The 26,956-nt window shown below is 42.6% G+C and overlaps 1 protein-coding gene and 1 long non-coding RNA gene across 4 annotated transcripts in view; one reads left to right on the top strand and one right to left on the bottom strand.

Moving 5' to 3' along the window:
- Nucleotides 1-918: 918 nt before the first annotated feature.
- Nucleotides 919-19,789, top strand: LOC131484448 (uncharacterized). The gene is made up of 2 exons (XR_009248256.1): nucleotides 919-3,251; nucleotides 18,979-19,789. It is a non-coding gene; the product is annotated as an uncharacterized LOC131484448 (long non-coding RNA).
- Nucleotides 19,471-26,956, bottom strand: part of KLHL29 (kelch like family member 29) — a 311,668-nt gene continuing 304,182 nt past the window's right edge. For 2 of the 3 annotated variants that reach the window (XM_058682644.1, XM_058682643.1), the window contains exons 12-14: nucleotides 24,235-24,428; nucleotides 23,731-23,875; nucleotides 19,471-21,674 (exon numbers count right to left, since the gene is read on the bottom strand). In XM_058682644.1, coding sequence (XP_058538627.1) covers nucleotides 21,491-21,674; nucleotides 23,731-23,875; nucleotides 24,235-24,428 — 523 coding nt within the window. In that variant the 3' untranslated portion in view covers nucleotides 19,471-21,490. The remainder of the gene's footprint in view (nucleotides 21,675-23,730; nucleotides 23,876-24,234; nucleotides 24,429-26,956) is intronic. The other variant, XM_058682645.1, reaches the window with a different exon arrangement.

Here is a 26,956-nt window from a genome sequence, read left to right as displayed (position 1 = left end):
AGGGAAAGAAGTCCTATACTAGTTAATCCTTTTTTACTTGTTCCTGATGACTTTCAAGCCAAGAAAGATGAAGGAGGACTAGACTGGAGGAAAAAAAGGTGAGTAAAGCAGAAAAAAATTTAGTGCTATTCATATATATATATATATATATATACACAAATACACACACACACACACACACACACACACACACACACATATATATATATATATAAAGTGTCTTTATAAGTTAAAAAGTGTTTTGGGCCTTTCCCCTGCTACTCATCTACTGAAGATATGGAAGTTAGGAGTGTGACCATTCCATTCAGATATCTATGACAACATTGTTTTGTTTTGTTTTGTTTCTATCTATGTGAAAAAGTAAGCTCTACCTATGCCCAATGCAGAGCTTGAACTCAAAACCCTGAGATTAAGAGTTGTATGCTCTATGGACTGAGCCAGGCACCCCCTTGATAACATGTTTTTAATGTCATGCAGCATTGTGGAGTAATTGCTAATGAGTTGCTAAGTAAGTATTGAATTTAAAAGGCCAACATTTTATTTTAGTTTTTAAAAAAGTTTATTATTTATTTTTGAGAGAGAGAGAGACAGAGCACAGGCAGGGGAGGGGAAGACAGAACACACAGAATGTGAAGCAGGCTCCAGGCTCCAAGCCATCAGTGCATAGCCCAATGTGAGGCTAGAACCCACAAACATGAGATTGTGACGTGAGCCAAAGTTGGACGCTTAACCAACTGAGCCACCCAGGAGTCTCAAGGCCAACACTTTAGTAAGTTATAATAGTTTTGGGAGGTAGAGGTCAAAAAGTTAGTTTGAAAGACTGAGTAGTTTAGAATTAAATATTATATATTTATATATATTATTTATTATATATATTATATATATTATATATATATTATATATATATATATATATATATGGAAGTACGGTGGAAGATAAAGCAGTGTAAGTAGTTTGCGGCTTTGTTCTGGAGGACCAGCCTAAATACCATGTGACAATCCTTGAATGTTTTTGAACAGCACCATGACATGGTGAAAATCAAGTTTCAGAAATAATTATTTGATAAGAATGTGGAAAATAACTATTTTCTTTCAACAAGATATGTTGACTACCTACCGTTTGCTAGGTATGTGCCAGGCACTGAGGTTACAAAGCTAAGGAAAGCAGTTTCTGCCTTTGGAAGTAACTACTCTGTAGAAAAAGATATATTAAGAGAAAAAAAAATTTTTTTTAATTTAGGTAAGTGCAGTGATAATGATGTAGCTGAGATGCTATTAGATCATAGAGGAAGGGAACTTAACCTACATAGGAATTCTTGAGAAGGTTTTCTGGTGGATGTGATACCTTAATAGCATCTCAGAAAATGAAGGAATGTAGTAACAAATTTGGAAGAGCATTCCAGGCAGAGGGAACAGTAAAACAAAGACATAGAAACAGAGGCAAACATGTTAGGTTCATACCACTATGGGCACATCTAGTTTGCTGTGTTCTAAAGCAAAGAGTAGTGTTTGAAGTTAACAAGGACTTTGTATGCCTTTCTTGTGTTCAAGGTGAGAAACGCTGCAGGCCTGAACGAGGGAATTTGTGGTAAGGATGGTGAGAAAGGGGTAGTTTCTCTTAGAAAACGAAGGGGTAAAATCATTAGAACTAAGTGATTGGATTTGGGGGATGAGGATAAAAGAGGAGCCCCAAATTGTTCTTAGATTTCTGCCTGGTATTCAGGTAGATTAGTAGCACCATTAACTGAGAATGGACAGGAGAGAGTAGCAAATCGGGAGTGAATGCAGCGTTGGACATTTTGACATCCAGGTCCAGCAGACCTTAAGATATACATCTTAATATCTTAACATACAATATAATATCTATAGTGTCTTAAATATATCTGAAGCATGGGAGAGTTCAGAATTAGAGACTTTTGGGGTCAGCTGCCCTGAGTGTCGTTTTAACCACAAGTGTGCATCAAGCCATGTCGGTGGTTCTTTGAAGCAGAATGAAAATGGTACATAGAGGAACAGTAGTGTTTAACCAGTGGTAGAGGAAGTCTTACAAAGCAGACTGATCATAACTTGTCAAAAGCAAGACAGCCACGAGTAGTATCACAGAACTCAAGAGAAGATTTTATGTTCAAAATGAATAATATCAAATGTTCTAGTGGAGGCTAATTAAATATGTACTGAAACCTTGACAGTAGATATGACAATTTGGTGATCTTTTTTGTTCTCAGGAAAAAGGGAAGGAGTCAGGGCATAGCTAGAGAGGTACACAGAATTGAAGAAAGGATTTTGATAAAAATGAAGACTGAGCATGTTTATATACTGAAGGTGACAGCAGCTAACGTTTATTGAAGACGTACTGGATTCCAGGCCGTCTTCTAAGGGTTTCATGTATTAACTCATTTATTCCTCACAGTAACCCTATAAAGTAGATACTCTTTTCCTCATTTTCCTAAAGAGGAGAGTTAACCACAGAGAGATTGTCACATGGCTGACAACTGGTAAAAGAGCAGAATCAGAATTTGAACCCTGGGGTTCTGACACAATAGGCCAGTTATTTACCAATATCCTATACTGCCTCCATAGAACTGTAGAGATTGTAGACATGGAGAAGAGTGGTAATTAATGGATTAAGATCAGAAAAGACTGGAGGGGATAAAGTCAGGAACATTGGTGAGAGTTTTGGTCTTGAACAGGAGTGAGGATATTTAATTCTTGAAGACCAGAAACCAGGCCTACAGGTGGAGGTGGTAAGTTTGGGGATGGGATGAGACAATTGTCAAGTTTAAGAATTTAATCACATCAAACTTTTCCCATCAAATACGTAGCTATTTATTAAATTTATACCTTGTTATTATAAAACATAAACACAGATATGGAAAACTGCTGAGAAATAAATGTATAGCTTATCATGAACTATTACAAGATATAACCATCACCCAGGTAAAAGAAATCATCAGCCAATCCAGAAACTCTCTTTGTGTTCCATTCCAGTTAAAACCCTCTTTATCTCTCGCAGTGTTAACCAATATCTTAACATTTATGGCAATGAGGTTTTTGTTTTTCTTACAGTTTTAGCAGATGTGGGCATTTCTAAACTCCACATTTAAGTGTTTCCTTTTTTACTCTTTTGTCCTTTGAATCTCAACCTACAGATTCCTCCTCAGTCTTTTTTCCTTGTCACGAATTTGATGAAGAAACCAGGTTTCCACCTGTTGAATTTCCCAGAGTCTGGATTTTGCTGATTGAATATCTATGGTGAGGCTAATGTAATTTGTTCTTTGTGTTTCCCATGAACTGGTACTTGGATCTTCAGTTGTGCTGCCTAATATGGTAGCCACTAGCCACAAGTGTCTATTGAGCACTTGAAATGTGGCTAGTCCAAATTGAGAAGTGCTGTAAGTGTAAAATGCACACTTACTTTAAAGATTTATTATAAAAATAATATAAAATATCATTAGTATTTTATATTGACTGTATACTGAAATGGTATTTTGGATATTTGGGTTCAATTTATTAAAACATAATTTCCATCTAGTTCATTTTACTCTGTGTAATGTGTTTACTAGAAAACTTAAATATGTATATGGCTTATGTTATGTTTCTATTGGGCAGCACTGATCTAGAGGCTTAATCATTAATCAGACTCTGGTTCTACTACTTTTTGCAAGACTACTTCGTAAGTAAGAGTGTGTTCTTTTGTTAGGCACATAGTGTCTGGTAATTTATTTATTTTTGTGATGTTAGCAGTGATTGATACTAAATGCTTAGATATCTTAATTCATGAAAGTTTGCAAAACGGTGAGTTCCAATGAAATCGCTCCTTACTCATTTGTGATTGTGTTGTCTGTTCTGTAGGTATGATTAATACTTGATTCTTTATCTTTAATAGTTTTAGTTATTTAAAAAAATTTTTTAAGTTTATGTATTTTGAGAGAAAGCATGCATGGGAGGGGCAGAGAGAGAGTGAGGTGGGGGAGAGAGAGAGAGAGAGAGAGAGAGAGAGAGAGAGAGAGAGAGAATGAATATGAATCTCAAGCAGTCTCTACACTGTCATAGTGCGGAGCCTGATGCAAGGCTCAAACGCAAACCTTGAGATCATGACCTGAGCCGAAATCAAGAGTCAGTCTCCCAACCAACTGAGCCACCCAGTTTAAACTATTAACTAGTTTTAAAAATGAATGATCTTCCTATTCAAAACTGATGAATTAGTTTTCTTTGCATCATTATGAATTCATAGCTTTAAACATATTTGGTATAGTTTAGTGCATTGTCATTAGTATGCATATTGCTGCTAAAATGTTCTTCCCATCTATGGCCTGTGGGGAGCCTTTTCAAGTTGGTTCTGGAGTCCTTTTGACACAACTCTACTAGTCTTTATTAGCTTTTATGATTTTTTTTTTTCTAAAGAAAAAGTGTGCCAGTGTGAGCAGGGGAGGGGGCAGAGGAAGAGAGAGAGAGAGAGAGAGAGAGAGAGAGAGAGAGAGAGAGAGAGAGAGAATATCTGAAGCAGGCTCGATGCTCAGTGTGGAGCCTGACATGAGGCTCAATCCCATGACGCTGGGATCATGATATGAGCCGAAATTAAGAGTTGGATGATTAATTGACTGAGCCTCCCAGGTGCCTCAGTCTTTGTTCACTTTTAAACTCTGCTGTGTCTGTAGTGATATCCCTTTTTTTGTATCTGAAATTAACAATTTGTGGCTTCCTTTTTTTTCTTGGTTAGTCTACTTTTATTCATCTTTTAAAAAACTAATGTTTGGTTTCATGGACTTTTTCCTACTTTTTTCATTTTCAGTTTCCTGATTTACATTCCTAAGTTAATTCCTTCCGTTTGGTTTATGCTTAGTTTCTTAAACAGGAAGTTTAGATTATTGGTTTGAGACATTTTTCTTTTTTAATATGAAGATTTACTGTTAAAAACTTACAAGCAATGTTTTAGCTGCATCCCAAACATTTTGATATGTTGTATTTTTCCTTTTCATTCATTTAAAAATATGTTCTACTTTATCTTAAAACTTCCTCTTTGACTCCTAGATTATTTAAATTTGTATTATTGAATTTTCAAGTATTTGGGGTTTCCTAGATTTTGTGTTGATTTCTCATTTAATTCTGTTGTCAAAAAACATACTGTGTATGATTTTAATTCTTTTAAGTCTATTTTGATTTGTTACCTTGAGTATGATCTATCTTGATTAAGTTAAAAATTTTAGCTGTGGGGCGCCTGGGTGGCTCAGTCGGTTAAGCGTCCGACTTCAGCTCAGGTCACGATCTCGCGGTCTGTGAGTTTGAGCCCCGCGTCGGGCTCTGGGCTGATGGCTCAGAGCCTGGAGCCTGCTTCGGATTCTGTGTCTCCCTCTCTCTCTGCCCCTCCCCCGTTCATGCTCTGTCTCTCTCTGTCTCAAAAATAAATAAAACGTTAAAAAAAATTAAAAAAAAAAATTTAGCTGTTCATTTAGTTAGTAAACTCTGCACCCAACGTGGAGCTTGAACTCACAACCCTGAGATCAAGGGTCACACGCTTTACCTACCGAGCCAGGTGGGTGCTTGGTTAATATTTTGTATCAACCTTAAACAAGGTGTGTATTGTGTTGTTGGGTGGAGGGTTCTATAATGTTAGGTCACATTGGTTGCTTGTGTTGTTAAGTCTTCCGTATTCTTGCTGGTGTTCTGTCTACTATCAATTACTAAGGAGTATTGAACTCTCCAACAATAACTGTGGATTTGTCTGTTTCTCCTTTCAGTTGTGTCAGTTTTTGCTTCCTATATTGATGCTCTTTTGTTTAGTTGCATACACATTTGGGATTGTTATGTCTTCTTGGTGAATTGAACGTTTTATCATTATGTAATATTCTTCTTTGTCCCTAGTAATTGTCCTTGTTCATAGTCTTCTTTGTTATTAATAGAACTACTTTAGTTGTTTTTTTAATTAGTGTTTGTGTGGTCTGTCCTTTCCCATAACTTTACTTTCTTATGTCCTAGCTTTTCATCTTTCCATACATAAAACCTTGTTCAGCAAGAAATATGGCTCCCTTTATTCTGAATATGTTTATTTTCTAAATCCTTAATTACATAAAAAGTAGTTAAACCAGAGTTAACTCATACCACTGGGGAAAAAAAACCCTGCTAAATATTATGTTTATAGTGCTTTTGTCTTTAGTATGAGGGCATATAGTCTAAATACTATGTTCAGAAGTTACTTGGGTTAATCTCTACCTCTACCCCCATTTACCCTGCTTATATTATTTTTTGAAATAAAATATAAATTAGATTCTGGGGCACCTGGGTGGCTCAGTTGGTTAAGCATCTGACTTGATTTCAGCTCAGGTCCTGATCTCATGGTCGTGATTCGTGAGATCAAGCCCTGCGTTGGGATCCCCACTGGGCATGGATCCTACTTAAGATTCTTATTCTCACTTCCCAAACTCCACTCATGAGTGCTCTCTCTCCCTCTCAAAAAAAAAAAGGGTTAGATTCTGTTGTTTTCTTGTTTGCATTCAGTTTTAAGTTCCCTCCCATCCTTATTTGTTAGAGTGTGTAAGACATTAACATACTTATAAAAGTCATAACTATTCAAAATAGTTAGATCCAGAAAAGTGTCATTGCCCCCATCCCTTCCACCACTAATCTCATTAGTTTCTTTTTTATCTGTCTGGTGTTTCTTTTGCTAAAATAAAGTTACACATTCTCTTATCCTCTGCCCCCCTTATTCTTACACAAAAGGGAAGTTATTATAGATACTCCTTTGCACATTGCTTTTTTAAAAAAAATTGACTTTTTGTTTTGTTGCAGTTTTAGGTTTGTAGAAAAGCAGCATAAAGGACAGAGTTCCCTTATATCTCTTTACCTGCCCCCTCTTCACCAGTTTCCCCAATTATTACCATCTTCTACATCACTATGGTATATTTATTATAATTTATGAGCAAATATTGATACATTATTATTAACTAAAATCCATAGTTTACATTAGGGCTGATTCTTTCTATTGTACATTCTCTGGGTTCTGACAAATGTATGACATATATCCATCATGCAGCATCATTAGGAACCATTTCACTGAGCCCTGAAAGCCTCCTGTCTCCCCCTGATCATCCCTTGCTCCCTTCCCTGGCAACCACTGATCTTTTTTTTTTTAAACATTGTTTTTTAAGTTTTTATTTAGTTTGAGAGTGAGAGGGAGAGCATGCACATGAGCAGAGAAGGGGCAGAGTGAGAGGGAGAGACCGAATCCCAAGCAGGCTCTGTGTTGTCAGCGCAGTTTAACACAGGGTTCACTCCCACAAACTGTGAGATCATGACCTGAGCTGAAATCAAGAGACCCTTAAACTGACTTGAGCCACCCAGGCACCCCCCCTCCACACCCCCTACAGTCACTGATCATTTTACTGTCTCCATAGTTTTGCCTTTTCCAGAATGTCATGGAGTGAGAATCATGTAGGATGTAGCCTTTCCAGTTTGGTGTTTTTTACTCAGCAACATGTATTTAAAGTTCCCTGGTGTCTTTTTATGGTTTGATAGCTCATTTCTTTTTAACACAATAACATTCCATTGTATGGATGTACTACAGTCTGTTACCCATTTGTCTATTGAAGGACATCTTGGTTGCTTCCGACTTTTGGCAATTTTGAATAAGGCTGCTATAAATATTCATGTGCAGGTTTTTTTGTGTACATAAGTTGGCAACTCATTGGGTAAATACCAAATATCATAATTGCTGGATTATATGGAAAGAGTATGTTTAGTTTTGTAAGAAACAGCCCAACTGTCTTCCTAAACGGCTGTACTATTTTACATTCACACCAGCAACAAATGAGAGTGAGTGCCTGATGTTCCATCTTCTCACCAGAACTTGATATCGTCAGTGTTTGGATTTTGGCCTAATAGGTGTGTGGTAGTGTCTCATTGTTCTAATTTGCAATTCTCTAATGATGTGGTGTTGAGCATCTTTTCATATGCTTATTTGCTGTCTTTATATGGAAGATGTTGGTTTAAATCTTGTGTGTATAATATATATTTTTTAATGTTTATTTTTGAGAGGAGAGAGAGAGACAGACGGCCTGAGTCGGGGAGGGGCAGAGAGAGAAGGAGACACAGAATCTGAAGCAGGCTTGGGACCCTGAGCTGTCAGCACAGAGCTCAGTGCCGGGTTTGAACTCATGAACCATGAGATCATGACCTGAGCTGAGGCTGGACGCTTAACCAACTGCCACCCAGCTGCACCTTAACATTTTATTTTATTTATTTATTTTTAAGTTTTTTAAATGTTTTATTTATTTTTGGGAGAGACAGAGACAGAGTGAGAGCAGGAGAGGGGCAGAGAGAAACGAAGGAGGCTCCAGGCTCTGAAATCTCAGCCCAGAGCCTGGTGTGGGGCTTGAACCCACGAACCGTGAGATCATGGCCTGAGCTGAAGTCACACCCTTCACCAGCTGAACGACCCAGGCATCCCTAAGTTTTATTTTTAAGTAGTCTCTGTACTGAACATGGAGCTTGAACTCACAACCCTGAGATTGAGAGTTGCATGTTCTACTGACTGAGCCAGCCAGACGCCCCTGTATTGTTGAGTTTTAAGAGTTCTTTGTATAATTTGAATCATAGTCCTTTATCAGAGGTGTATTTTGCACATATTTCCTCCCAGTCTGTGGCTTATCTTTTCTATTCTCTTAACTGTGTCTCTATCACTTTTTTTTTTCATTTTTTTTTTGAGAGAGAGCAAGAACAAGTGGGGGAAGAGCAGAGAGAGAGAGAGAGAGAGAGAGAGAGAGAGAGAGAGAGAGAGAGAGAGACCGAGGATCCGAAGCAGGCACTGTGCTGACAGCAGAGAGCCCCATGTGGGGTTCGAACTCATGAACCCCGAGATCATGACTTGAACTGGTCAGACACTTAACTGACTGACTCACCCAGGGGTGCCCCAACTATCATTTTACTTTTAAATTTCTGTACATTATTATGTATACTTTTAATTTCTGTATACTTTTATATTTCAAGTAGGTTTCTTTTAGAAACCTGGGTCTTTCTAGTTTTTTTTTTTTTCCATCTCCTAATCTCTGTTTTTAAATTGGGGTATTTAGATTATTTACATTTAACGTAATTTTTTTAAGTTTATTTTTTAAATGTTTTTTTAAAGTTTATTTATTTTTTGAGAGACAGAGACAGAACATGAGCTGGGGAGGGGACAGAGAGAGGGGGAGTCACAGATTCCGAAGCAGGCTCCAGGCTCCGAGCTGTCAGCACAGAGCCCGACGTGGAGCTTGAGCTCATGAACCATGAGATCATGACCTGAGCTGAAGTCGGCCGCCCAACCGACTGAGCCACCCAGGCACCCCATTAAGTTTATTTTTGAGACAGAGTGTGTGTGAGCAGGGGAGGAGCAGAGAGAAAGGGAGAGAGAGAATCCTAAGCAGGCTCTATGCTATTAGCACAGAGCCTGACTTGGGGCTCAACTCATGCACTATGAGATCATGACCTAAGCCAAAATCTAGAGTCAGATGTTTGACCAACTGAGCCATCCAGGCACCCCCATTTAATGTAATTTTTAAAAATTGTGGTAAAATATACATAATTTACCATCTTAACCATTTTTAGGTATACAACTAGTGGTATTCAGTACATTCACATTATTGTGCAACCATCAATCACCGCTATTCATCTCCAGAACCTTTTTTATCTTGGAAAACTTATACTTCATATAAGTAGAATCAGACGGGGCACCTGGGTGGCTCAGTAGGTTAAATGTTGGACTTCGCTCAGGTCATGATCTTGCAGTTCGTGGGTTTGAGCCCCACAATGGGCTTTGTGCTGACAGCTCAGAGCCTGTAGCCTCCTTCAGATTCTGTATCTCCCTCTCTCTCTGCTCCTCCCCCCACCCCTCAAAAAAAATTAACATTAAAAAATTAAAAATAAAAAGTAGAATCAGACTGTATTTGTTCTTTGTGACTGGTTTATTTCACTCAGCCAGAATTTCCTTTATTTCTGAAGTTGAATACTATTCCATTGTATGTGTATATTGCGTTTTAAAAATACATTAATCGATTGGTGGGCACTTGGGTTGCTTCCACCTTCTGGTTATTGTGAATAATGTGATGAATGTGGGTATACAAGCATCTCTTTGAGTCCCTGCTTTCAGTTCTTTTGGGTATATGCCCAGAAGTGGAATTGCTGGGTCATATAGTAATTCTATTTTTAATTTTTTAAAGAACTGCCATACTGTATTCTGTCATGTTTGCACCATGTAAAAACGTGTTGCGCCATGTAAAAACATTCCCACCAACAATTCAGAGTGGTTCTGATTCCTCCCTATCCTCATCAATGCTTGATATTTTCTGCATTTTTGATAGCAACCATCCTAATGAGTGTGAGGTGGTTTGGATTTAACTTTTTATCTTTTCTGTTTGTCCCTCTTTTTTACTCTTCTTTTTCTCCTTTTTTGAAGTCTTTTGGATTATTTAAATATGGTTTGGTATACCATTTTAATATATCTGTTGGTAAGAGGGATTTTGTAGATATGATTAAGGATTATCAGATGGGGCGATTATTCTGGATTATATGAGTGGGCCCAGTGTCATCACAAGGGTACTTATAAGAGGGAGGCAGGACAATCAGAGTCAGGAAAAGGAGATGTGATGACCAAGCAGAGGTTGGAGTGACATTCTCTGAAGATGGAGGAAAGGGCCACAAACCATGGCATACAGGAAGCCTCTAGAAGCTGGAAGAATCAAGGAAAAAAGATTCTTCCCTAGAGCTCCAGGAAGGAACACAGGTCTCTTGACACCTTGATTTTAGCACATTAAGACCCATTTTTTTACTTCTGGCCTCCAGAACCATAAGATAGTACATTTGTGTTGTCCTAATTCACTAAGTTTACGGTAGTTTTTTACAGCAGCAGTGGGAAAATGATACAGCTCCACATGTGCACCACCCAGGGGCCAGTCTAGGGGGCTCTGGGGGTGGTCCCCATCATGGGTTGGATGTGGCCTTTGCTCTGTTGATCTGGGTCATTTCTACGCATGTGCAACTCAGGATTTCACACAGGAATTTAAAGGGCCTCATTCTTCTGCTCCCTCCTCTTTGACATCTTCTCCCACACTCTTGGGTTCCCAAGAGTCCCCTTTCCTGGTGGTCTAGATGGAAAGAGAGAAAAGAAGCTTTAGGGATTTGCCTGTTATCATCGTCATTGGTGCCATGAGGACAATTTATCACTGAGGCTCAGCTGGGTTTAGGTCTGGAGAGTCTAGAGAGAGCGTGTTCCTTCTGAGATCCTGGCTGCCCTAGAGTGTAAGCTGAGAAATACAGAAGATAAAAAGGAAACCTGGAAATTCACCACTGTGCGGGTCATTGTATGAGTGTTGTGTTTCCTACCCAGTTCACCTGCTTTATGTGGTTTTCAGAATCCATAGGTAATTGCTTATGTCTTTTGTCCAGGACTTGTGGTTGTCATCAGTGGGGGAGAGAGTGGGGTGTGCTCACTGAATCGTAACCAGAACCAGAAATTCTTTCATTTCTTTGTTAACTTAAAAAAATTTCCTGCCTTTTTCCCCCTTCTGTTTGTCTTAAGGCATTACCTACTGGGTTTGTTGTTGTTGTTGTTGTTGTCGTTGTTAACTTTTATGTTCTTTCTACTTTAGTATACATTTCTAATGTGATCTTTTTTTCTAATTCTGATCTTTGTATTGTTCCAGTTTTAGTGTGTGTGCTGTTGAAGCAAGCACTCTCATTCTTCCTGAGTTATTTCATATCCTTTGTGAGTTTTTCTAATTCAGGTTTATATTGTTTTTTTTTTTCCTTTTCATTTTTCTGTTATTGTTTTGTGTCCTTTTGCTTGTTTTGAAATAGGTCATAGTTTTCATGTATTTTTTAGGCATGTCTTTCTGGAGGGCTCTTATTGCCTTTAGGGGGTAGCCTTCTCCTTTTAAAGTTTCTTTTCTTGTAATATATTTATATGAGATTTCCCCTCAATCTGTTTGTTGCTCACTTTTATATGAAATTTCCTTGAACTTTTAGAAGGAAGCCTGAATTTCACAGCGCTAGAGCTCTCTCTTCTGTTATTTTTGTGAAGTGTTTAAAAAAAATTTTTTTTTAATCTTTATTTCTGAGAAAGAGAGACAGAGTGTGAGCGGGGGAAGAACAGAGAGAGGGAGACACAGAATCAAGAGCAGGGTCCAGGCTCCAAGCTGTCAGCACGGAACCCACTGCGGGGCTCAAACTCATGAAATATGAGATCATGACCTGAGCCAAAGTCAGACTCTTAACTGACTGAGCCACTCAGGTGCCCCGGTGAAATGTTAAATATAGGGCTGCTTACTCTCTGAAATCTCTTGACTTGGTTCTGTCTCCTACTTTTATCTGGGTCTCTCTTTCTTTGGTCCCTGTGTTGTTCAGTTTAGACTCTGTCCCTAGTAGCTTTGTCTCTATGGGGTGTGGTCCCGAAAGGGGGCTTTGGCATATTGTTTTTGAGGATTCACAAGGCTCATGTGTGCACAGAACCTTGCCCTCACCTGAGGACTGCAAGGCTTCTAGGCTCAGGTGCTCTTAGTTCTGCCCCCAGCTCTCCAGTGAACGCCTGTGGGGGTTCTTAATTCCATTAGATGCCCATGGTTCTCCTCTTCACATATGGACCACGTTCTCACAGATGTTAGTGGTTTGATCCTACCCACTTGGGATTGGGGGTTCCAGAGATTCCTTGTTACTTAGTTTTATTTTAGATGTTATTCATGAGTCTGTGAATTTTTCATTGTGGTTTCCCTGTTGTCAATGGGCTATTCAGGAAGATTAAAAAAAACTGTACTGCCTTTGTTACCATCCTCCACCTCAGTTGTTTTTTTGCAAAGGGATGCTCTTCTGCCAAGAGAGAGGGATTCTTTTTTTTTTTTTTTTTTTTTTTACTGTTTATTTTTGAGAGAGACAGAGTGTGAGCAGGGCAGATAGAGAGAGAGGGAGACACAGAATCTGAAGCAGGCTCCAGGCTCTGAGCTGTCAGCACAGAGACTGATGCAGGGCTCGAACTCACAGACCACGAGATCATGACCTAAGCTGATGTTGGACGTTCAACCTACTGAGCCACCCTGTGCCCCAAGAGTGAGGGGTTCTAATTAGGAAACAAGGGGGAAAGTGAAGGTCTGCAGTAGTCGCTGGTGGAAATAGGAAGGAGCCTCAGGAACAATGAGAAAAAGGTGTGGGCACCATGTATGAGTCATGGCACCAGCCTATGTAAATGTGGGTTTTTATCTCCTTGTAGTATTACCCCAAATAAAGCCTCAGAGGAGGCTGATAGTTAGATTGGGATTACAGTTAGGATTGTAGTTTTGCCTTGTTGGTCTGATTGAAGGACCAGAATGTTAGGTCCTTGAGATAACTTTTGGAAGAGGCATTCCATTCCTGGGTATGAATGGACATGAAACCAGGGTAACCAGAGTAGGACTGCTAACTTGGGAGACAATGGAAAGAATCTAGGAACTGAACATCTGTAATGAAACTAAAGAGCAAATATAGAAGGGGAACCATGTGAATGTGCTAGACGGAGAATTTTGTCAGAGCTAGAGTTTAAAATGTCTTAGGTAGAACAGATACAGGTTTAAAAAAAGGGTCCAGTGTCAGGTGCAGCTTCAAAAATTTCATCCTTGTAGGTTATCAAACGCTCTGGAATTTCCAGTTTCTCAACAAATGGTAAATCAGTAGGCATTACTCTTTGAGAGCCACATGTAAAACCACAGGCTTAAAAAACTTGTGGAACTATTAGTAAAAAACACATGAATAATCTGAATCATGTGTCTGTGGCTATCTACACAGAGCTTAGAGCTTTCCTAACGTTCTCATTATGGCAACAAAGCAAAGTTAATTTTGATGTGAGATAGCATTATTTATAAACAGTGCATATAGTTACTTTGCTTATAGCATAAAGTTCCTTGGGAAAGTGTTGGAAATTAATTACAAATTTCTATTTTAGCATTTTCATGAGGGCAAAGTAGTTTAACAAGACTTCACAACAGAATATCCCTTTAAAAAGAAATGTGACAATCCACAAGTAACATTGTACTTATTATATTACTGAAATGTATTTGTGGTGGGAAGTCTCAAATTACTTCACATATTTAAAGGAAACCTCAGTAAGCTGTCAGTTCTGTAGTTTACCACGGTTTAATAAGGAAATTTCTTTAATAAGATTATGTTTAAAATGGAGTTGGTAGCAAAGAAAGGAGTAATTGCCTATCACACTATAAAAAATCAGTTTCACATCTTTGGAATATTTCTTTACACTCATTTCCACATTGTTTGAACTTAAATGTATATACACAGAATCAAAAAAGCAAAAGATCATCAAAAAGCACTTTTTTTCTCCCAGATGCTGAAGTTTTATACTGGAATTAGATGAAAATTTATCTCACTGTTACCACAAATGTTAATCTAAACACAAATATTAAATCATATTTTTGTTTTATTAGTTTTAATGAGAATAGCGGAATTAGAAAATTTCAGTGTTGTTTGAACAAGTGATTTTTCTGTTCCCTGATCTCTGATAGATACAGTCCCCTTGTTGAGAGGATTGTCATGTTGTTCAAAATAAATAAATTAATAAAGTACAAATGCCTGAGAATCTTTCCCAGGAATTGTCAGGTCATGCATTTGCAACTATCACTGAATATAGTGGGTTGGGTATTTTAGTTGTGTAGAGTGGTTATAGTGTAACTGTTTATTTTGGTCTTTAAAAAAAAAAGTTTTTTTAATTATTTTTGAGAGAGAGCACGAGTTGGGGAGGGGCAGAGAGAGAGGGAGACACAGAATCTGAAGCCGGTTCCAGGCTCTGAGCTTTCGGCACAGAGCTGGATGCAGGGCTTGAACTCACGGACCGTGACATCATGACTTGGGCTGAAGTTGTCTGCTTAACTAACTGATCCACCCAGGCACCCCTATTTCAGTCTTTTTATATTACAGTATAAGAGATGCTGAAATCCTTTTGGCACTTAGAAAATTGTGGGGAAACATATTTTGCTGTATTCAGAAAAAGGATTTGTTGACTTCAAAGGATACTGATCTGCTAACATACAAAAATGTATCAATTTAAGAAACATATTGAGAATTCTAAATCAGAATTTGCTTCTGAATCTTTCACAATATTACCTTTACTTGCTCTTGTGCTTCTCTCAAAGATGAGGGTCAGATGTATTGACTCCAGAATCCCATGTGACTATTTGAGCTTATATCAAAGAGAAGTTTTCTAGGGCATGGGGGGCAATTTGTTGCCACATAAGTTTGGAAAACATTGCCTGTGTATCCTTTGTAGTAAAATTGGAATGAATGTTAGTCTGTTTTTGACCCTGAGAAGTACTATAGTAGAAGCCTGTTTAACCTTGTTTTACCTAGCATTTCCCAAATTTATTTAATCTCAAAATCTTGAACAGTATACAAAAGTTTATAGCAGCATAATTCTTAATGGTTAAAATGTGGAAGCAACTCAAACATCTATCAGCTAATGAATGGATAAACATTAAAAACAGTTTTTTAAAAAGTAACCTCTCTGCCCAATGTAGGACTTGAACTCATGACCCTGAGATCAAGAGTCACATGCTCTACCAACTGAGCTGGCCAGGTGCCCCCAGATGTATCTGTTTTTATGTATATCCACTTAATATACCTGTTCAGTGGAGTGTTGGCCATAAAAAGGAATGATCTACACTACAACATACGTGAATCTTGAGAACACTATGCTGAGTGAAAGAAGCCAGAGACAAGAGACCACGTATTGTATGATTCCATCTATATGACGTGTCCATAATAGGCAAATTCCTAAGAACAGGAAGTAGATTAGTGGTAACCATGCACTGGCAGTGGGGAAAGTGGAGAGTGACTACTAGTGGATTCAGGTTTCTTTTTGCGATGATGAAAATGTTCTCCAGTTGAGTAGGGGTGATGGTAGCTCAACTCTGCATATACTAAAAGCCACTGGATTGTATACTTTAAAAGGATGAGTTTTACCGTATGTGAATTATATGTCAATAAAGTTGATATTTAAAAAAATAACCGGAAGAAAGAGGCTATAGCAACGACTAAGGCAAGAAGTCATGAGGGCTTAAAAATAAGGCAGTGGCAATGGAGAGGTACTGGAGAGTGGAGGGGTGAAATGTAGAGTCTCAAAGACTGACTTTTACCTGCAGGGATGCAAAGTCCCCAGGCTGAAGCCCTAAGCAGAAAGGCTGATGGATCCCATGGTGCACAGGTTTGCACTAGCAGTGGCTAGTTTCACCAAGAACGAAGGAGTTCTATACACATGGTAAATAAAAATGCTTTAACAAAAGCTGTTGCTTCTTTAGTCATCTATAGACAACAGGGATGGCCAAAACATTATGCAGAATCATAGCCTTGCCTTTATAGTTTTCATAACTCAAAACATTTTTCTTGCTGCCAGTAGAGTTTGAGTAATCTGTCACTACTCATCATGGTGAAGTGCCCTGTGGGGGAAGGTAAGAGGGTATGGCCCTTGCCTGCTGAGAACATAGTCTTATCGACCTAGTATGATCTACTCAAAGGCTGTCCTCATCTTTCACGAGGAAAGACACTCAAGTGATCTGCCAAATGTTAGAGGATAACAGAGCACGTGGATTATAAATTTGGGAAGGTAAACACAGGTTCTTGGATGGTCTCATTCTTGCCATCACGTGATAAAGGCAGACTCTTAGAGTCGGCTCCACATTTCAGACCCTTGACCCAGGTGGGAGAACAGTTGAACCTACTTCTTGGATGCCAAGGTCATGATATGCCCTTTGTAGCTGAGGGTGGTGCAGCCTAAGTACGAATGCTGTTCCTCCCTTTCCTTTCCTCTCTCAGGCCCTGGGTTGTGGTCAGCAAGAACATTAGGAACCCCTTGAGAGTTTATTGCAGCGTGAAGGCTCACAGGAATTTCAAATGAGGCAGCAGTGGATGGTCTGATACCTGCTTTTAGTGGGCTCTTTCCTTCCCCCAGAACCATTTCCTGTGCGGACATTCTCGCAAGGCATAGGGAAATTTGCTTCTCAACAAGGCCATGTCTAACACAGAGCGGCATGTCTATCGTATTAACAGAATTCCTTTTCTTAGTACAGATTTCGGAGATGGCTTGGGGAAAAGGAAGGAGCCTTAGTCTTAGAGTCATAGGAGCTATGTAAGTCCAGGCAGCCTTGACAAGGCCATGTGATGTAGCACAGGCTCTCTGGAGTTTCACTGAGTGGGGTTTGAATGCCAATGTGCCTTAGACCGGACTCTGTTTCACGTCTGGAGCCTGTGGAGCAGGGATAGCCACCTGCAGGATTGTTAGGAAGAATAGATATGATAATGTATGGAGAGTACTTGGGGTGTGGCAGGACTGTTAGTGCATTCAGGTCGCTTTTCTAAGATTATTTCCTCTTGAAGAATGAAGATGATGCCCTATGATGTTTAGGGTAGTTGAGAGAATAAAATAATGTATGCAGTTAGGCTACACAAATATAGTATTGAGATTAGAGAAGCCCTTCACAAGGATCTTGGTAACCCATTCCAGATTTTTAGCACTCATCCATTCATCCTTATGTCGAACTGGAATGTTTCCTTCTTTATTACTGTCCTTTTTTTTTTCTTGACCTTCCAAGAATGTGAAGTTCATTTGCTTCATGAAAATCTTCATGCCCTGAAAGATATAATCCCTTCACTCCTAGCCTTTAGGTTTGAAAAAACCAATCTTGATTATTACTGGCAATTTTCTTGTCTGTAATTATTTGTTTCTTTATTCTAAACTCTAACTTTTCCATTGCTTATGGTGGCCAAAACAGGAAATAATCGAGAATTTCTCAGACTAAAACATGGGGGAAAGATTACTTTCTGTCCCCGGTTCCCCATTAAAATATCTATATCTGTATCTTTATTATAAAAGTAACATCTCTTTATATACATTTTGGAAAAGAGAGAAGGAAAACAGCCCATAATTGCATCAGTACAACTAATAGTTTCATGACTGCACATCTGGCTATTTTTATATACATATTTTATGTATCTTTATAGCTTATATACCTTTGTACATATCTTACATAATCACCGTCATATACAAATATGAATCTTACAGTGTGGTTTATAATGCTGCCTGTCTTTGGTGGCTATCTTGTAGAATTGTAAGGATTCAATGCGCTAAGTGCTTAGCACAGTGTCTGGCATAAAGTTAGTGTCAGTAGGTGGGAGGTAGTTATTGTAGGACATTTCCTGATGGATGCACAGAAGTGGATTTACTGGGTCAGATACTTTTTAGGCTCTTGATACATGCCACCTGCCACATTGCTTTCTAGAAGCCATTTCAGTTCATAGAACCCTTGGCACTAGTGAGTTTCACTGCTCCTTATCAGCATTTAGAGCTCTCCCAGCACCTCTCCCCCTTTTATTTTTAGATTAGGGAAGCTAATTTAGTAGGTGAAAATGGTACCTCATTGTCTAAGTTTCATTCTTTGATAACTACCAACCTGTCTTATATTTACTAGCAATGTTTCCTCTTGTAAGGTCAATGATCTGTTAAACAATTGGAATCACTTAATGTTTTCTTATTGAATTATGTAGGCTCGTCAGTAAAGATATTAATCCCTTGTCATATGGATTGCAAATATTTTTCCTGACTGTTTCCTTATTTTGGCTATGATTCTTTTAAATTTGCGCGCGCGCGCACACACACACACACACACACACAATGCGGTCCATCTCTTCTGTGCCTGAGTCTTGCCAGGTCTGATGGTAGTACCTTGAGTTCAACAGGGGAGACTCCTCCCATAGTTACATGGGCTTCTAATAACATGTGTCTTTTTTTTTTCTTTTACACATATCTTTTATGGTAAGAGTAAACAGACTCTTCATAGGCCCAGAGAACATGTTTTCCTTGATATAGGGAAATTAAGTAGAGAAGGAAGGAGCTCACTAGACTATTGCTTGGTTTTTATAACAGGTTATAATTTCAGCTCTTCGTGACTGGAATCTTCTACACATCTTCCGTCTTTTCCTCTAGGACTGGTGTTTCTGAAGATACCATTGCAGATACCTATTTGGCAAGTGTGTGTTCTACCAATATAGGCCCTACCCAAGTTCCCTGAAGAACTCCCACTAACACCTACCCTCATCCACCTTCTTCACATGTTTTCTCGCAAGAAGATGCCAGGTCTTCGTGAGATCTGGAGGTTAAGGGCGTGGGGCTCTTTGCCTGGATGAAATGCTGGTGAATCTACCTTCTCCTACTACTCTGTTCAACTTCTTTCCCTGCAAGAGAGTGAGCAGTCATCCCTTGCCCCCAGGCAAGCCTCGTGTGGATATCCTTAGTAGAGCACAGTCGGTCTGCAGGTTCCCTTGCCAAGGAATCCTGTCCTTTCTAATCATCAAGACCTGTACTAAAGGCTCCGAGAGAGCCCAGACAGCTGATGTGTGAGAGCAGGAGCAGGCCTGCATGGACTTCCTCATCACTGTGGCCATCAATGCGCACAAAGGCATTCCACTGGCTTCTGAGTCTAGATCTATAAATATATTTATTATAATATAACAAGAACTTAACAATAAACATATACTATGTACAATACCATTACAGAGAACCCTGTTTTGTATCATTCACAGAAATAGCCAGTGTTGCTCCAGTGTGATAGATGAGGAGAGAAGCGGAATTTCAATGTCGTCTGTGTTGAGTCTCGCTGACCACTAACGCCTCCTTTGGAGGCAGACGCACGCCAACGCTAACATCGGCCCTGCCCCAGGCAGTTAGAGATTTGTGCTCCGGTCCTTGGGTTCACACTTGCACCCTGTTTGACATAAATACTTTAAATGACATACAACGTATGTAGTTTTGTGCTTATTACTTTTTAAAAGAATAAATAATAGTAAAAACTGCATAAACGAAGCTCGGTATCTTGTCCAAGTGGGAGCCACACTTGTAGTGCTAGAAGTTGATGCCCGACATTAGAACTGGAATTTTGTGTCATCAAATACCGAAAGATGGAAAGCACGTCCTGTCCTGTCCTTTTCTCCTTAGAAATGGTTTTTATTATGAAATGATGGCAAGTTGACTTCCCAGATATAAAAATGGCGAATGCGTATTTGGTACCAACTTCAACTAAACAAGCGCAGTGGTGGCGGCTTTCTTCTTGCCCTGGAATGGAAACTGGTCACCACGTGAGGTTTGAGGGTCTGAGGACTGGCAGGAAGGCCTTTCTCTCATGAGCCACGGTGTGACCTCCCTCCTGGCTCCCCCTTCTCTGGTTAAAATGCTACAGGAGGAGTGATTCTGCTCATGCCCCTCAGGCCGTGGCTGTCATGGCTCGTCTACGAAGGCTGTCCCTATCCTGAGAGCTCTTGTGGCAGGTGCCTTAATATATAGCTATAAATATCAAAAATAGTCTCCTGTGCTTTGTAGACATTTATTCTCCCTCCCTCCCTTCCTCCCTTCCTACCCGGCCTGGGTCCTCAGCTTGACCTCATGGAGGGAGCTGGACTGGTGTCATGAGCCAGAACTGGTTTCCTTCTAGAACAGAATCTTCTTTGACAATGCCTCCATGAGGCACAGCTCTTAATGGGGCTGTCTGGGAGTTACATTTTTTAAAAAATAAAACGGGGGTATTCACCCCCACCCAGGAGAGATCCTCTATTCTGCACGTAGAAAAAATTAGAGCAAATGCCCCACTCTGGCACTACCTGCGAAGAGCTTTGGGAATTCCTGCATTATCCCTCTCATGGCCTCCTCCTTCTCTCAGTACTTAAAAATAGCCTTTTTGTTTATCAAGAAAATGCCTTGGAAATCTAAATAATTCATATCGGACAAGAGAAAGCTAGCACGGTCACCTGTCCTCCAGCAAAAACAAGGTAGAGAAACCCATGAAGGACAAAGGTTCTCCCAGCTGTCCCTAGGCTGCTCCCTGCGCTGTGGCTCCAGCCACATCTGGCTCTGCATGGGCAGCTGGACTCGTCCTCAGCCCAGCAGGAACCAGCAGGGACCTCCTAGGCCTTGTGCAGCACAGTATTGTCCCTTCTCTTCTCTCGGCCACTGAAAAGTGTAGATTGGTTAAAAACAAAAGTAGGAATCAAAGTGATAAGGACACTTTGATCTTATTACAAGAGAGCCTGACACCTAATATTGTCATAGGATAACTGATCTATGGTTGTGTAGGGATCAAGCTTGCTCTGCAGGAAGGAAAAATCAGCTTCTCTCTCCCAGTTGAAAAAATATGTGAAACTCTATTGCACCGGGCAGAGTGAGCGCCTCCGTTCAGAGCAAGTGCCTTTGCAGGAGCCCCCCCCAGCCCTCGGCCCAGCTCCTCGGATGGTCGTGGTTCCTGCTGCTCCGAGCGCTATGCCCCCGTTTCCCCCAAAGGCGAGGATGATTTTCTACATTCAATGTAGAGAGTATTCAAAATGTTTAGCGCAGTGATTTCTTCGATTGTGTCTATCGGCCTCTTATTGGTGTTGCTGAACATTGATCACCGTGAGTAGCATCTGCCTCACCAGACTTGTCCAGACTCGACGTGGGCTTTCTGCCGATGTCAGCCGCTTTGAATATATTTCTTTATCACAACGCAGCCGTGTCTGAACACAGGGCAGGGCATGTGGGGGAGTAGGGTCCACGTGTTGGTCGCGGGCTCATAGGCTTCCATGTTGCCCAGGGCAGGCCCCTCACTGCTAACAATGCCGCCAGTTGCATAAATCTTGCCATCAAGCACCACGGCGCTGTTGGGGAAAGTGGGGGGTGGGGGGGTGGGCAGAGAATTAGCCATTTAGCTTCCACCTTGGACCTGGAGATGGATTCTTAATACCCTGTCCTGGTGCAAGCTGCCTCTCCCACCTTGTGCAAGACTCTCTGCCCTGTGACCCAAGCTGGTATAAGAAAAACACCTTTCCTGTAGGGCCCGTCTACAGGATGGGTAGCGTGCTCACACGACCCTCCGTGTTGTGAGTGACACATATGCTGGGCATCCCAGGACCTGCCAGACGGCCTAAAGACAGCTAGGAGAACAGCCATGATTGTGTACGGCCCTCAAATCAGTTCGCCGAGTGTCTGCTGAGCAGCTTGTCTTGTCCACACAGAGACTTCGTACTGCTCAAATCGGGACGAGAACATGCGTCTGCATGATAGCAGACAGGATAATTAGGAGCTAAGCCATAGCTGAACATTGACTACTTGACTGAGAATTTCGCCCTTGCCAAGGCGCTCATAGCCAGAGCTTCCTGCTATGATTGCCTAACGCGAGTGACCCGATGCTGCTGCCCACCCACGACCGCGAGGGCCGGTGCACCCTCTGTAGGGTTGTTACCACGGCAGCCTGGGCCAGCTTCCTGTAAGAGGCTATGCTGCCTTGGTGCTGTCGCCTCAGTCAGCTGTTCCCATTGTGAGAACACCGCATCCTGCTCCTGTCTGCACGTACTACTGTCTTACTGTGTGGTTCAGCCACCCTGTCACATGTACAGCTGTGTCCGCGTCCCCAGCCCTGCTTTCTCCCTCCTTTCAGCTGCTGGCCATGTGTTCTTGACTGTTCCCTGAAGCCGAACAGATACCTTTCAAAGTCTCCACCTCTTTCTGAAGTTCTGAGCCTGGGACAGAACATGTCAGTCCAGACATCTTACCTGAAGTTTCCAGCCTTATCCCCTGTGGTTCCTTGCCACCTGGGCCCCTCACATTTCTCCCCTTTGTGGCCCATCTTTACCCTGCTTCTCTTGCAAGACCCAGGTTATAGCTCCTCACAGGCATTAAGTCTTTCTGTGCCCACTTTTGGTCTCAGATGAGGCACAGGCATCCTCCCCATAAGCCGTGCTCAAACTCCAGTTGTCTTTATTTCCGACAGTGTGGTCAGAGTGGCCTTGTGCACTGCCACCATTTGGAGAAAGGCTCGAGAACTGTCGAATCTCCAAGCTAATAGGAACTTAGCAGTTATCTCGTCCAACCTCCTGTTTCATAAATAGGAGAACTTCCCTAGAGAGTGGAAGTCACTTGTCCAAGGTCATCTGACACATTAGTTGTCGGTTACAACTTTTCTAGCTTTGCTACACCAGCACTGAGGATTTGGTGATTACCTCTGCATGGGCACAAGATATCTTAGGGAAAGATCTGCTATGGAAATGTTGAAAATGGGGTTTCTGGGACCCCTTTTCATACCTTGTTCCTCTTAGCCCAGGAAAGGATGGGGCTATAAGATTAGGCTCTGCTGTCTCACTGCCCAAGTTAATTAATTTTTCTGGGCCATGGGACCAGGCAGATTGGGAACCAAGCACACTCTGACAGTGACCCCTCTCTTCCTGTGGGGGCTGGGCCGTGTGGGTTTCTGCCCAGTCAGCTGTGCCTTGTACAGCTCCCTGGTTGAGAGCATTCCTTGAAAAGCCACTTGTCCCATGCAGGGAATCGCATGGCTCTGGCCTGGCACCGCCTCCTGTCTGTGATGGATGTGCCAGGTGGTCCTGGGGGAGAGCTATCTTCACAGCACCCAGGAGGTGTGGCCTCGAGGGACATGGGGCTGGTGCCTGTAGGAAGCCCTCCATTTCTGGCTTTGAGATGGGTCAGCTGGAGCCACAGGGTTGGGCCTGTGGGCCATGGGCTGCCCTTGGGTGCTTCCCACTCTGCCCTGGCACTAACATCCATACCTATGGTTGGAGGGGGCTGCCTCTCTGGGCCTGGGAATTGCTTTGGTCATCGAATGGCGGGCAATCACTATTGTGCTCAAACCTCTCCCGACGTCTCTCCCTCCCTGCCCTCTGCCTCCCCAACCCTAGCCGAGTTACTGCCGCCCCTCACCTGCAGAACTGGCGAGAGTGATTCATGTTTGGGCCTGCCTTAATGTTCCCTTTCTCAGGGTCGTAGATGGTGGTGGCTCTGGCATAAGCCCCGCCCAGGATGAAAACGAAGCCGTTGAGGGTGACGGCGGGAGCGTACTTGTTGTCTGTGAGAAGAGCAGGGCTGGCAGGTCAGGGCATCTCTTCTTGGCCTCTCCCTCCCCACCCTTTCCTTTGCCAGCAGGCCCTCCAGAGGAAGGGCTCTGGAAGGACTTCCAGTGTCGCTGGTTAACCCCAGGACAAGGCCCGGGGCCAGCAGGCATCTGGCACACAGACTAGCTCACCCTCTGTCCAGGTAGTGGGATCAGCACCTACACCTGGGCTGGGGGTTTGCCTCCCCCTCCCAGCCCCCAGCCATGGGTCTGCAGCCTTAGCTCGACCTCTGGGCTTAAGATATTGAGACAAATAAAACAGTGAGGTGGGGATGCTGCACTGGCCCCAGACTGAGGAGAAAGCTGGTTCTTACCAATCATTGGGGACTCGATAAAGCTCCATGTGTTGGTCTGTGGAACATAAGACTGTAGGACGCCTGCGGCTCTGCCTGCCTCGTTCACACCACCAAACACGTAGATCTTGCCGCCACACACTGTGGCTGCTGCGGAGTGCACGGCCTTGGGCAGAGGGGCCACAGCCTCCCATTGATTGGTAATGGTATCGTACCTGTCGAGAGAGGAGAAAAAGAGCCCCGTGTCAAAGATGGGCCTTGCTCAGAGCAGGGACGACAACCAAGGCAGTGGACATTGCCGGGGAGGGGCACCAGTATTTGCTTCCTGCCCTTGGCATCACTGGCAGAGCCTGAGATCACCTAGGTTCTGGCCCAAACTAGCCCTCTCAGCCTTCCTCCTGAACCCCAGTGGGCTCTTTCTTGCCTCTGTGCAGATTCTGGTCTCCATTCTTCTGCTCACACAGAGCTCCCCAGCTTCTAGGCCCCTGTATCCCTTTCTATCCAGCTCATTCCTACCCTTTTGTCGGACGGTTTTGCACTGAGCATCTCCTGTCTACCCAGGCTCTGGGCTGGAAGCTGGGGAAGCAGTGGGCTGGACCAGGGAAGGATGAGAGGAGGTGGGAACAGGAGAGGTGACCTGACAGGGTTCAGTCATGAACTGATGTTGCCGTTAAGGAAGGTGGAGTCGCCTAGGATGACTCAGGGTCTCTGGCTTGGGAAGTCGGATGGAGGGGGTGCTACCCGGGGGACAGGGAATCGAGGTTGGGGAGTTTGGAGGAGAGTGATGATTTCTGTTTTATTCATGGGGAGTTTAAGGCATCTGTGGGTAACAGACCGGGGATGTGCAGTGGGCCATTGGATATACGGATCTGTGGCCTAGATGTGCAGCCGTGGGATCGCTGTTGGCACAGAGCTAGAAACTGAAGGGAGAGGAGCTTACAGGGGCTGCGTAGGCAAGAGTGAGACTGAGGAGCAGAGGGCACTCTGAGGAAATGCTGGCCTCTAAGAGGGGAGCTGAGGGGGTCCTCGGGGAAGTGGCGGCAGCACAGGGGGCACACAGCTCCACGGGTGGGGGATATGGCAGGAGGTCAAAGGAGTCCCAGACGGGTTCCCGGCGCTCTCGTCAAGAGCTAGTTGTGAATCACGAAGTGAATGAGAGGGAGGCAGTGGACACGACGGGGAGACTTCTCTTGGATGAAACTTAGCTGGGAAAGGGGCAGAGAAGGTGGGACCTAAGAAGGCATGTGGAGCTAAGAGATGGCTTTTGTCGGTGGTATGCTGAGAAATGTTAAAAACAAGCTTGCTAGGGGAAAAGAGTCCTGATATGTAAGCACTTGCTGATTTCTGTGATGTAAATCCTCTCATCTTGGCTGATTTCAAGCTACCGATGGCTCATGGCTGAATGTGGCATTAGGAAGAGGACACTGCCAGTCAGAATATCCACCATATACCCATATACAGACACAGTGGACATATCACCTCCACAGCATAGACAGTGCAAAATATAGTTAAAAAAAAAAAAAGCAGTGATGAGTTTTGAGTATGGATTTCCTTTGTTTTTAGTGTAACTTATTTAGTTCTAAGTTTATATGATTTTATTTTTAATAACACCTGTAGCTAACAACTGGCTTGCAGAATTCCTATGAAGGTAGTAGTCACCTCTTGGGAGCCAGTATGAATGAGTTACGGCATACCACGGGTTTTGTTTTAATTTTAGGGGGAAGGGCTTACTTGTGTTTATGTGCCGACAGGAAGGAGGCCAAATGGATAAGAAAAAGATTAAATATATATGAAAGAGAGGGGAGGGCTGATCAAAGGAGGCTCCTGGTGGGGAGATGCAGGTAGGGTCCAGAGTGGAGAGGGAAGTGGTGTCCGTGTGGGCGGGAGAGAGGAAGGCAAGGATGGTGTGAGCATCAGTACATATGCAGAAGTGACGGCAGGGACACCAGAGAGTTGTTGATTGAGGGCTCCACCTTCTCTGTGAAGTAGGAGTCAGTGCCGGCAGGAGTATTGGAGTCTGTGGGCTCAGAGCCTTGATCGGGGAGGAGGAGACGAGAACCACACGCTCTTGAGAGTGAGAGAAACCGCTGACAGGACCCTCCAGCATGAAGGACCCAGTGTTCGTTGGACGACTTCACTTTGTCATGGGGCCAATCTACTGGACGGTGGGATTTTCTCCACCAGTGTTCAGCCCCCGGGGGTAGGCGTGGAGAAGGGGACGAGTCAGGGCTGAACAGATCTGTGACACGTGTACTACAGGACAAAGTGGCAAAGTAAGAACATGGAGAAGTGATAGAGTGCGAGTACCGGACAAGGCAGGGACAAAAGTGACAGGAAGCAGCTGATGGGGAGAGATTGGGGATGGAGCAGATCAGCCAAGGAACTGGGGTATCTGAGGTCTTCCTGGACAGCTTGGATCTCAGTTCTCGGCGTCTCTGTTAATTGTTCCTAGAGGGCTGGTCTCACCAGCATTCACTCTGGACCTTCCACTTGGTGGCCCATCTACCGCTCACCACATGGCTCTTTTGCGTGTTCCGGACCCAAGGTGGGGCCTCTGCTGTGGGCTGGGTTTTTCCCAGCACACCTTTCCTGGGAAGCACACAGGGCCCACTTTTTCCCAGCAGCCTCCCTGGGACACGGGCCATAACACGGTCACAGCTTAGTGATCCAGAAGATGGCCTCTCTTAGCCAGTGCTCCTGGCTCTGAGACAGGGATGAGGGGACAGGGATGGGACGTCCAGCT

Source organism: Neofelis nebulosa, chromosome 9, assembly GCF_028018385.1.
Source record: "Neofelis nebulosa isolate mNeoNeb1 chromosome 9, mNeoNeb1.pri, whole genome shotgun sequence".
NCBI lineage: Eukaryota > Metazoa > Chordata > Mammalia > Carnivora > Felidae > Neofelis > Neofelis nebulosa.
The sequence above is the reverse complement of the archived record's forward strand: the minus strand, read 5'-3'. Positions and strand labels throughout refer to the sequence as shown.